The sequence below is a fragment of the Ochlerotatus camptorhynchus genome, unplaced genomic scaffold (assembly GCF_037179485.1).
Source record: "Ochlerotatus camptorhynchus isolate MF236.1 unplaced genomic scaffold, CSIRO-AGI_Acam_v1.1 ptg000196l, whole genome shotgun sequence".
In the NCBI taxonomy this organism is placed as follows: Eukaryota; Metazoa; Arthropoda; class Insecta; order Diptera; family Culicidae; genus Ochlerotatus; species Ochlerotatus camptorhynchus.
In genome coordinates this window covers 448,736-460,804 of record NW_027040686.1, presented here as the reverse complement: position 1 = coordinate 460,804, position 12,069 = coordinate 448,736, and the positions used below count along the sequence as shown (strand labels likewise).

The following is a 12,069-nucleotide window of genomic DNA, read 5'->3' as shown; positions in this document are numbered from 1 at the left end:
AGCGCTCATTTCCTCTCATACGTGATTTCGTATGCCTTTTTTGTTGAACGCCCAAGTAACCAAAAGTTCCGCATTCAACACTTCCAAGTTCCATAAACTTCAAATAAAGTTCCGACAGAACTTTCAAGTTCCATATAGTTCAAATAAAGTTCCGACAGAACTTTCAAGCCATGAAGCTCATGAAGCAATCCGCACAAATCTTTTTTTTTGTATCAAAATTTAATGTACGTTAATATGAAATAATCAGTGGCCCGAATAAATCATAATTCTTATATTTATGCAACATTATATCCAAAAATAAAAAATAAATGAAAAAGTAATTTCCTGGATTCGAACTCGTGTATTCGGTATGTGATCTACGATTGCTAACCACTGCGCCACAAGTGTGATCGAATACCAAGTGGGCAAACACCAATTTAAATTCATCAAGGTGTTGTGTTTCGTACTCAAGTCAGTCAGCTGGCACTGAAAACTCCAACAGTAGGCGGGAAAACAGCTCATTTTAATATATTTCAGATGACGTAGTGGTTCGTGCTTAGACTCTCACCCAGAAGGACTGGGTTTAATTCTTCAAACAGCTCCATTACTAATACTAATTCAATACACATTAATACCTGCCTTTAGAAATAACTTTCATTAAAGTGCGAACTAAATATAGAATTGGTGTAGAGGACAAAAACCTTTTTTAATTTATTTTCTAAAAGTTCCGTTCAAGTTCCACCAGAGGCTGCTTAGAATGCTCTTCAATTATGGTACCGGAACTTTCAAGTTCTTATAACGACTTAAAAATGAGGCTGCTTAGAATTCTATAGACCACCTTCTACCAAGGTGCTTAAGCCACACCCAACAGAGGGATGTAAGATTCGCTTACAATTATGTGGGATTCATCATCAGAGGATGTTAGTGGAGACCGCATGAACTGAGGATGCGATATACCTAGCTGCGGTCCAATGCAAGAAAATTGGAGACCGAAAAATGTAGAGTGTATTAGTGAGGTAAATTAGTTATGTCGAAAAAAATAGGAATCCGATTACCGACTGGACTCGAACCACGAACGCTTCGATTATCAGACCTGTGCTTTCTCCACTGCTCTCTCCATGCTCCTGAATATGGATAGCCTAAAAGCAAACATGAAGTGCTCATTTTCTCGCATACTCGACTTGGTATGCTTTTTCTGCTGGAGAGATTCGAGGCAAGTGTGTGCGTCGTTCTACAATGTTCTACAATGTGCGTCGTTCTACAAGCTTACTGGTATAGTCGAAAGCGTAGATAGAACACGAAATGAAAAAGACAAAAAAAACCATTACATCGCCTGTAAGGTCAACTTCTAACATTCGCTGCGATGTTCATGAACAGAGGATGATAGGAAACGGAACTAACATTCATTGTAATAGATTTTTCGTTTGCGTGCATAAATAGCCTTTTATCAGAACTTTTGGTTACTTGGGCGTGTATTGGAGAGAGTCGTGGCAAGTGTGTGCGTCGTTCTACAATGAAATAAATAAAATGCTTGAAAGTATGGTAGAGTGCTACTTCGTCGTAATCGTCCATTTTCGTTCTATCGAGCAGAAAACATCAGTATAATCAATGATTTCACCGTACACAATTCAGTAATACGTTTGTACTGATGCGTTAGTTCACAAGCTACAACTCAAAGCCTATTAGAGCGTTCTGTGTGAATATTTACACTTATTGTTCTCAAAACAAAAGAAGCACTCCTAGGAAACTCACTTTTCACAACCTTCATCGGTGGGACGAAGAAAATCCAATGGCGTTTCAATGCGTTTGGACGGAATTGAAACTCGTAGGACGAACTTGGAATCAAGATGCAGTGTTAGATTTTTAATAATATCTCAACAATGTGTGACTCTTTATCAAATTTAACGGTATTTATGGAAAGGGGAATAAATTTAGAAGTCATCTTTGATTTCATTTATTGTTAAACTCGTTCAAGAAAGAGAGGTAAACCGTGGGTTGTGCTTAGTAGGACGGCAATCAGATCAAAAACCCACACACAGGTTAATTTCTTAGGCGTGAGTACAGGCCTTGTGTAGTGATTAATTTCCATGTCTATCACGCTAATGGTCACGAGGTCAAATCTCATTCTTCGACAAGTCACGAATGATCTAAAATGTGGTAAAATGATCCTCAAAAAAAATAAGGATTTTTAATAAACCATTGCTGATGAATATAATTTGACAACCAGATTCTATGTTGGCTACCTTAAACCAGGATCTTAATGCCTGGATGTAAACAAATCAAAATGTGAATCACATTTCAAGTGCTTAGAAACAATGTGTGCGTGTGTGCATTTTTTAAATCTAACGTCAGAAATCGGACGTATCCGTCAGTGCTCCAAAATCTCAACCATACACGCCGATTTTGACGAAACAGCGTAAGTTACCATTTTTGCATTTGTATGTTGCAAGAACCATCATACTTTATGCCCAGGGAAGTCGAGAAATTTGCCAACCCGAAAAATTCCTAGACCAAACTGGGAATCGAACCTCTCAGCCTCCAGCATGGTCTTGCTTTGCAACTGCAGCTTTACCGACTGAGCTAAGGAAGGCTTCCATCTTGCTCACTCGAGCTAAGAAGCATCTTCAAGGGAAACCAATCAATTTTCAGTGACAATCTAGTTAATGACGGACGTGAGCAGTTTTTGTTATCAGCTAAATATGTGACAAAATTAAGTGAAATAAACAAATAATTTGTATTAAAATGAACAAACATCTACATTAGACTGATGCAAATTTTCACTCCACGGTACTCAAACGGTTCAAAAATTTTTTTGTTGAAGATGCTAACTTCAAATAACGGACTGTAGTGGTAATTTTTATACGATAGATGGAGTAGATGAAAGCATAGAGTTGATAGTTCCGTTAGAGTACGGCAGTGTGAAGATTGTATATAGAAGTAATACTAAAAACATATAGTCAAAGTACATAACTCTGGATGGGAGCATACCATCAATTACTGTCAATGGTCGAAAGGTACAGTAGCAGCACCTACCCCACCCGTGTCCCCTCGAGATCGTCAAGTCGACGATGACAGGAGCACATATCTTGGTAGGGGTAAACAATAGTTGCAATTTCCAAACCTACGACTGGATGCCTTCCTTCAAATAACAACTGAAGTGCGGTAAAAAATCGGTAGAACTGTTTCAAACACACAGTTGTTGTTTTAGCCAGTGGTGGCGGGGGGGGGGACACCCCTCACCATCCCTCTCCAAAGGGGGAGTTTGGTAAAGAGAGATGAAAAAACCGATTTGTACCTTCCTTAAAAGTTGTCCTAGCTCGCTTGTCTAATATCTATATACAATCTTCACACTGCCGACTCTAACGGAACTATCAACTCTATGCTTTCATCTACTCCATCTATCGTATAAAAATTACCACTACAGTCTGTTATTTGAAATTAGCATCTTCAACTATGTAAATCGTTGACTTCACGTAGAAGTAATACTAAAAACATATAGTCAAAGGTTCAAAATTGTGTCCTGATTAACCTCGCAATATTTGAACTCATTTAGTAAGAAACTGACTTGGCACAAACCATTTCAAATTTATTTGGGAATTGCCATGGGAAAACTTATTCTTTTGTTCATATCTATCTAACAATTTACCACATCACTCTGCTTTAAAAAAATGATACATTTGTTGTAGCAAATTTTCTCAGCTACAACTTTGTTCAAGTCCACTTTTCGATAAAATGTAAGGAACAAAATGTATGAATGATTCGAGTCACTGATGCCTTATGATTATGCTCAATCATGTGTTCAGCAGGCAACATTGGAGTTTCTAGCGCGTAGAATAGAGTACACAAATCATGGCTACTATGTCACACTGCAGAATACAGTGTTGCCGACAAAAGACCTGCTTGATCATGCCATAAGATTATCGATCTGTTAAACAATTAATAACTATTTCATTTAACATTTTGCTGAAAAATAATACTGGGTAAAGTTGTTGCTGAGAAAATTTCCCATAATAATAGTTATAGAACTTTTTGACAGTGTAATCTAGAAAACTGGTAGAAGACTATGAACAAAAAGTTTGGTTTCCCCATAAAAATTTCCATATAAACTTCAAATGGTTTTTGTACCAAGTCAGTTTCTTACCAAATGAGTTTAAATTGTGGGACGCTAATCTGGACCGGATATGACAACTTTCCAGTATTTCGCACGAATTGAACCTTATTCGTGAATGAAATCCTTCAAGTGACACGTCATTACATGCAGCATTGATTCTCTTGGCTTGAACTTTATGAAAAGTGTATCCTCCCCCACAATCCGGTAAGTTGCTTCCATCTAAACGAGATTCACATCTAGTGCTTTCAAAAAAAAACATGGCAATTCCACCCATGGAGGGCTTCGCGCTTTCATTGGGAAAGCTGAATTTGATCTCATTCTTTATTTTAACGGAAATCTCCAGTTTGTTACTTTTAACTGTAACGACAAAGTGACCGAAACAATAGCTGCTATCGAACACACAGACTATCAAGTGATCCACACCGAGTGTTTTACTGTATCGAAATTTCCTCTAAATTTCTTCATAAAACTCCTTTTTATATGTTTCTTGGCCGAGTAAACTGTCTTTTCCAGTTATATGTTTTCCCTTGATTTTAAACTATCATAATATTTATAAATTACTTGCTCTGTAAGCAAAATACTAACAGCGTCAAGAACTCAAGAAAACTCTTACGCGTAATACAAAACTTTATGCCGTTTCATGTCAAGGCGTGAAAATGCGACCTCATTTACCTTCAATTTAATTTCCAACAACTTCTTCTTCTTCTTTTCTACTTCGCATTTAAAGCTTATTGCTTATCACATATTACCTTATTGCATGCACTCAACTTAGTGTTCTAGCTGTACTGCCACAGTTATTAATTGAAAGCCTTCGATGCCTGTACCATTTTTGCATTAGCATAATTGTGTGGCAAGTAGAATCATACCCTATGCCCAGGGAAGCCGAGAAATTTTCCAACCCGAAAAATTCCTAGACCGGACCGGAAATCGAACCCAGCCACCTCCATCAGGGTCTTGCATTGTAGCTGCGCCTTAACCGACAGAGCTCAGGAAGGCCAACTCCTACAACAAACTTCTCTCGACTTGTGCATCACACTTGTCCCGTGCTGATAGTGACTCTTGTTTACTGTCTGCAACAATTACGCTAACTATTTTAATACACTCCCAACCGGCTGCTCCGGCTCTGGGTTCATCTCATTATACTCTCAACTCACAGCCCTTGCCCGGTCTCCAACTAGGCTGTTTTCACCGACACGCGGACTGCATTCCAATTAAAGTTTCAAATTGTGTTTCTTAATTTCATTATCTTCTGTTTAAAATAGGAAGGGAAATTTATTTTCCTCCTCGCCTCGACAACCAGCATCGACCCACGTCAGTTAGTAAATAGCTGCGAAAAGGACCCAAATATAGCGAAGGAAATCCTCATTTTCCAAGCAGACGATTCGCACGGGCAGCAGTCAGCAGTGGTGCTTCGCTGTCTAACGAAGTGAAATGACAGATTTTAATGAGTTTGGTTTCTGTTTTCCTACCACGCCACCGACGCCGTCTCAGTCTCACCAGATGAATGTACGCCCGTAAACAGAAGCTGGGCACCAGCTGAGCATCCTTTTCGCGGACACTCCGTAAGGAGCTGGTGCTGTTGTAGCGTTATAGCGCATCATAAGAGGCTTTACGTTTGTTCCGAAGTTGGTGGATGACTGCTTCTCGTACCGAACTGACGTTGAATGCAAATGCGCTGCGTGTTTGCTTTACTTCCTGTGTGTAAGAGTGCAGCTGGTGTTCAGCTCAAAAGGAAGCGGACACCATTGGGCTGAGTCTGTGTAGAATGAAACATTTGCTCTTCTATTTACTTTAACTTTGCAAAGTAATGCGGTTTGTTAAGGGCAAAAGGTCAAAAGTGATTAAGAACATGCAAGTAAGCATTTGCAAAAAGTGCTTTGATCCATCTCTGTTTTTATCTTTCGATAGTCCTGTAAGCGTACCTTATCGTTTTCCCTCTGGATGACTTCTGAATCTCCTCTATTTACAAATTAGCTAGAAATCATATTTGACTTACTGCTCTCCGATATGCTTTTTGAAGCCCATTATCACATTATCCTCATTGAATCGTCGCTGTGAAAATGCTACCTCAATTCACTGAGCTCAACTGGAGATGTAGATAATTCACCAAAATTTTTAGTTCATTACCCATCCAGATTGTCATTTGTTCTGCTTTCTCTGTCTAGCCAAACAACCGAGAGCCCTTCGAAAGTAAGCATGATCACATTTCATTTAATCAGTAAATTGCTGCCGCGCTCAAACTGAATTTTTGAATCATCATCAGAGCACTTTCCACGTCACCGTTGACGATGCCATCGTAGTCGTGGTTCATCATCGTCATGGACAAGAATTTTATTAAATTTCCACTGCTTCTGCTGCTGCTGGTAGTTGCACTAGCGCAAGTGAAGACAGCTGCCGTAGCTTGTCACTCACTTGCAGCAGAGACCGCCCGCCGCTACCACCTAACTAAGTCATCTCATAATTATTAGTTTTTCCACCCATTATGATTAATCTAGTTCCCCTTCTTCTGCCCTTCGCTTTCCTATTTCCAGATATGCAGAATTCGTGGCTCTGATTGCAATCTCGTGCACCCTGTTCCTGTTCCTGCACACCCAGAGCCTGACGTCGCGTCTCCGTGAAATGGAAGATAAATTGCAGCCATCGTCATTAATGTCAAGCAGCGGTTTAAGTGGTAATTCAATTAGTCAAGGTAGGTTCAACCCCAAAGTCACTTCCTCTATCCCTACCACTTTTGTGGGGCTTTAAAATTCCTGCCGTTCGTGTCAAATACTCTGCCAATCAACAGTCCCGCGTCAGCCCTTTGCGTGAGTAGGTTTTGACTTGCGGGAAAGACAAACTTTCTACCAAACCCCTTTGCATGTCCATGGTTAGGAATCCTCTTTATGGCGCCAACCACAAGCTCACCTTCCAACTCAGTGGATGAAATTATTACCGACTTAATCATTATGATCTTCAACCACGGAGTCATCAGGAAGGATCAACACACTCACACACATGACAGAAACATGATATCCCAGGTATTAATATGCAGCTCCAACATCGACTCTCGGGCAAGTATCGTTCGTTCACCTGGAACGGAACACTGAAAGTTGGGGGGGGGGGAGTCTTGAGGCTCACTTTAATCCCTATCGATGATACACGTGGTGAAACGTCCTTCCTGTTGGGATGTTGAATTTAGCCAACCTTTGCAGCACCAGTCGAAAGGGTTTGGAAAATTTGTTGCCGAAGGTAATCAGAATAAGAGAGTAAGGGGTGGTCCTGGAGGAAAAGTTATAAAATTTTCCACTACCATGAAAAGGGTATCGATTTTCACCTCTGATCGAATTAATATCCATTTATCCAATTTGCTGCTCAAACGTTCGACCGAATGGCGGCAAGGGGCGGGGTATGTCTGCTGGTTTATCCTGTTTGTGCTGCATCAGTTGAATGCAAGTAAGCAGAAGCTAGGAAGTGGAATGTAATCGAAAATGTGTGGATGCGATGGAAATGGATATTGAATGCAATTTCATCACAATATTGGGAGAAAATTTGAAACAAAGTTTCAACCGGATTTGCAGCAAATGTTGCATCGATATGCGGAAAAGGCAAGTTTCTTGCATGGGTTGCTTTTGCAAAACTTTGCAGAAGAATAAACAATCGCGATCAAACAAATCATTTCAAGATTCATTAATGTTACCAGATTGATGAGATTGAGAAATTGAATCTCCAATCTCATAAAGATAATTAAATCAATATCTCTATGATATATCAGCCATTGCAGTAGCAAAACTATACAGTGGTTTGTAAAAAAAATGTTGTTTTGTTTCTTATCGCAAAATATTAAACGCGTATTTCTTATTTTGTCATGACCATCATGTCATGAAGGGTGACTATTGTCATGATAGAGTGGTCCAATTTTTGAAGCAGGTCTACGTCTGTGATTTCTATATGGTGGCACAATTTGTGAAAACCGAAAATGGAACATGAAACAAAATTGTGAAAGATTTTGAACGTTAATAACTCAGCTGCCCCTGGTCCAATTTCAATCATTTTATCACCAATCGATCAGAAATATGGCTACGCATCGATAAAAATGCTTCTGAATGTTGATTTTCAACAAGAAACTGTTGAAAAAGTGGTAATTAACTCTCAAATCCACCAATTACGTACATACATATGCTGCTTCCCCAACACAGTTATCAGATAATCATTCCTAGACGAAACATGTCGATGTAGTATTACGACGAGGTTCGGTAGTTCAGTGGTTACCGTTTCTGCTTACCGAGCAGAATGCAGGGAGATCAATCCCAGGCCTGTCCCCTTCCTTGCAATTTTTCACTTTGCCTTATTCTATCCCCACTAGATTTATAATATTAAATAAAAAACAAATTCTGCTTTAACCGATCGCATCACTTACCACAGTGAATCCTGATCTAAAAATAACCTACCTCACTAACACAACTATCCTTCCCGAGACAGCCGTGGAGATGTAGAGGTATTCTCGGTCTAGTAACAACCGGACGTCGAACTAATCATCCTTCCCTCCCCCAAAAGACCGTGAGGACGTGGCCGGCGCTGTGAACTGATCTATAGATTGAATTAATGTGCTTGTACATTGAAGATGGAAAGCTTATCCCATGCACCATCTATGTAGTCCTCTGTGCAAGTCGATTAGTTCTGATCCCAACGTCAGATAACGTTAACTCGACGGCAAACACATTCATTGATACGTTTGTTGTTGCGAATGATAGAAGAGCATAGAAGAAATAGTGCGAAATAGGAAGCCATGGTCATCACAAAAGAGGAAATCGATAAAGAAAATTGGCTTTCACCTTTTTGCTTCTTACAGTCATCGTCATAGCATCGCACCGCTTTTGGTTCTAGGACACTTGCTGGTTGCAATTTTTAGATCGGGATTCACTGTGATGCGATCAGTTGTAAGCAGCAGAAATTTCCTTCCCAACTCTCTTGTGGAATCTTTAAGTGGCTCTGAAAAGGGCCGGTTTTGTTAGATTTCGACGGAGAAATTAAGAGCGTTCACCACAAATACGAAGAGCCAGCTGAATGTCCTTTGGCATAATTGTGACACGCTTGGCGCTGGATTCCTGTAGGGCCATTATCGACCGAGCTCTGGAAGTGCAGATCGGTCTTGAAGTCCTGGACGATTTCACGGACCAGACGCTGCAAAGGCAACTTGCAGTCAGCAGCCCGGTCGATTTCTGGTAGCGACGATGTGGATACGTTGAATGCAATCTGTTGATTAAATTTTTTTCTTTGACTTCCAGTTGAGCCAGTTGTGTTGTATGATAACTTACAGGGTATTACCAAGTCCGCCGTCCGTCGTCTGGTTCGTCGTGGTGATGTCAAGCGTTCACGTCCTCCGGTCTGATCTAAAACCCGAGTGTGCTCAAGGTAAGGTGATGCTGGAAACGTCATTCGTGGCGCTGTTACCTGAAGCGTCAGGGACGCACCTGAGGTTAAGCTTCGTTCATTTTCCGTATCCAAAACGGCCCTGTTCAGGGCCACCAACTAATTTGAAAAGAGATTGTTTAGGAATTCTACTAATCTTGGCATGAATGAAATTCCTGGAACCAGCAAAACGGTAGCAACCAAGCTTCTAATCCTGATGCAACTGGGCTCTCTGAGTGCCCATTTCTCGTAGCGATGAAGGCTAGCGCTGCCTTTCCAACCACCGGGTCAACCCGAGTCCAGCGTAGCCGTACAAAGAAGTATTTATGGTGATCTTATATTGTTGACACACAACTGCCTTATTGCATTGAGCAGATAGAAATTCAAATAGCCAGAAAATTTTTAAGACCCTGAAAAGGGCCGTTTGATTTGTCAGATGAGTTGCATGGCTTCCCAAGCAACATTGCATTTATCGAGGTTTTATAGCATTTTACAAGTTTAAATCATTCTCTACAGAACCCTTATAAAACCAGAAATGTTACTTGAGTTTGCTGTTGGCTCACACTCCGGTACGGTGCAGATTGGAAACGATGATAAACGCCCTGAGTTAATAGCCTAGAACTCGATAAGTGACAAATCTTGGCGATTGTTTAACGTGTAAGAGTTCTACTTTTTACTGTCAAGACGGACATTGCGAACGAAAATTAAGTCCACTCACGATTCACGTCCAGGTGCAAATATTTCTTCATGAACTCGACGAACTTCAAGTTCCCTTCGTTCATGAGGTCCGTGTTAAAATTACCCAGCACAATCATGGGCATTGGCTCCAAGCAATATTTCGTCAGATTCCGCGCACAAAAGTATTGCTTCTGCTTGTACGACAAATCTGGATGATATTAAATAGAACAGAAAATCAAAATATTAAAATGAGGTGAGGAAAATAATTGAAATATGGCTCAATAAAGATACACATTACCATTTATTATATAAGATTACGTAGTCCTACGTCATCATTGCGTACAACCCCATAGGGCTGTCCCTTGTAGTTTTTTTTTTCCAAAAATGACTTTTTTTTTTCAATATTCATAACATTTCAACCACTTAGCCGATTTTAAACATCAAAATATGAAATGGAAGGCAGTTAAAAAATATTTTTAAGAAACATATTAAATTAAAAAATGGGATTGTGTATTGAAAAACATCGATTGTATTTGTTTTTATGGTTTTCATGGTTTGTAGACGAGGCCGCAATATGTTTTTATATTTTTCCTTGAAAATCTAGGCTTTTTTATGTTGTAAATAAATAAAATAAATATAAAATAAGCGATGTTTTATTTTGTTTTGCTTTTGAGTTAAATATGTTTAAAGTTATTAAGTTTTGGGTTTTCACTCAATACTCCTATGTGACTAGACTACCATCCATTCCAATTTTTTTTAGTGGCTGTAACATGGTCACGCAGTGACGTGACTTGTTATCTTTAAAAAATATAACTCATAACTAGAATAAAAAAAAAACAAATTGCTTTTTTTTTATTGTGTAAAAAGCATAAATTTTCAACTATAAAAAAACAATACAATCAGTGTTTTTCAAAACAACATCCCAGTTTGTAAATATTAATATATTTTTTTCTAAAAAGTATTTTTAATTACCTTTCATTTGATATTATGATCTTTGTAATTTGCCCAGTGGTTCAAAAGTTATGAAAAAAGTCATTTTTTGAACCACCTTATCATGGAAATTGCCACCCTAATGACAAAATAGAAATAAATACGGATCTAATATTTTGCCATAAGGAACAAACCTACAAATTTTTAAATTCTGAGAAGCACTAGTAGGTGCTCTAGGAGTATGCAGCTTTGGTTGTCCTCGTAAATGGTATCGGGCTCATGGATGTCGTCGCCAGTCATCGCATTAACATGTGACTCAACAAGTGCGACATATTCCACTTCGTTGTAAGACAGGGTTACACAATTTTCTCATTTCCAAAGAAATACGAAGATCTTCTATGATAGGATCATAAGGCTTCTAGCAAGATGAAGAATTTCCACGATAGCTTATGCCATCACTTCTCAACCAGAGATTCGTGAACTCCCGCCAAGTGGAAAGCACATGAAAAGAAGCGATGTTGAACGAGCTTGACCGCTGCCAAGGGGGGGGGGGGACGATGAGAATCGATAGATTATGTAATACGCAGGACTTCAAAAGCAAATTCAATCATTCGTAGACTGGTTCGTCTCTTTCTTTGTAATGTTATTGCTCCCATAGTGATGACTGCTATTTGTCACAGGATCTCTTCTATGAGTCTAAAAAGCCTCATAGACTTCTAATGCTAATGATAACACATGACACACGTCTTCTAAACCTGAAGATTATCAATCACCCCTAATCGAAACATCAGCAAAGTAACACTACAAATATTCCCTATTCAGCCAGGCCGAAATACATCTCCCCTTTTCATTCCTCCATCCATAGTTAAAATCTCCATTATATCACCCAACCACAAAACCTCCATTATGATGGTGTTAGCGCTAGTATCAGCAGTTTCAATAGAGAGGACTCATATGGCAACTCGTCTCTTCTTATCACCGGA

At 39.4% G+C, this 12,069-nt stretch overlaps 1 protein-coding gene across 1 annotated transcript in view; it reads left to right on the top strand.

The window, feature by feature from the left end:
- Positions 1-12,069, top strand: part of pip (pipe) — a 474,881-nt gene that overhangs the window by 217,052 nt on the left and 245,760 nt on the right. The window contains exon 3 of the mRNA XM_065223772.1: positions 6,622-6,779. Within this exon, the coding sequence (XP_065079844.1) occupies positions 6,622-6,779 (158 nt within the window). The remainder of the gene's footprint in view (positions 1-6,621; positions 6,780-12,069) is intronic.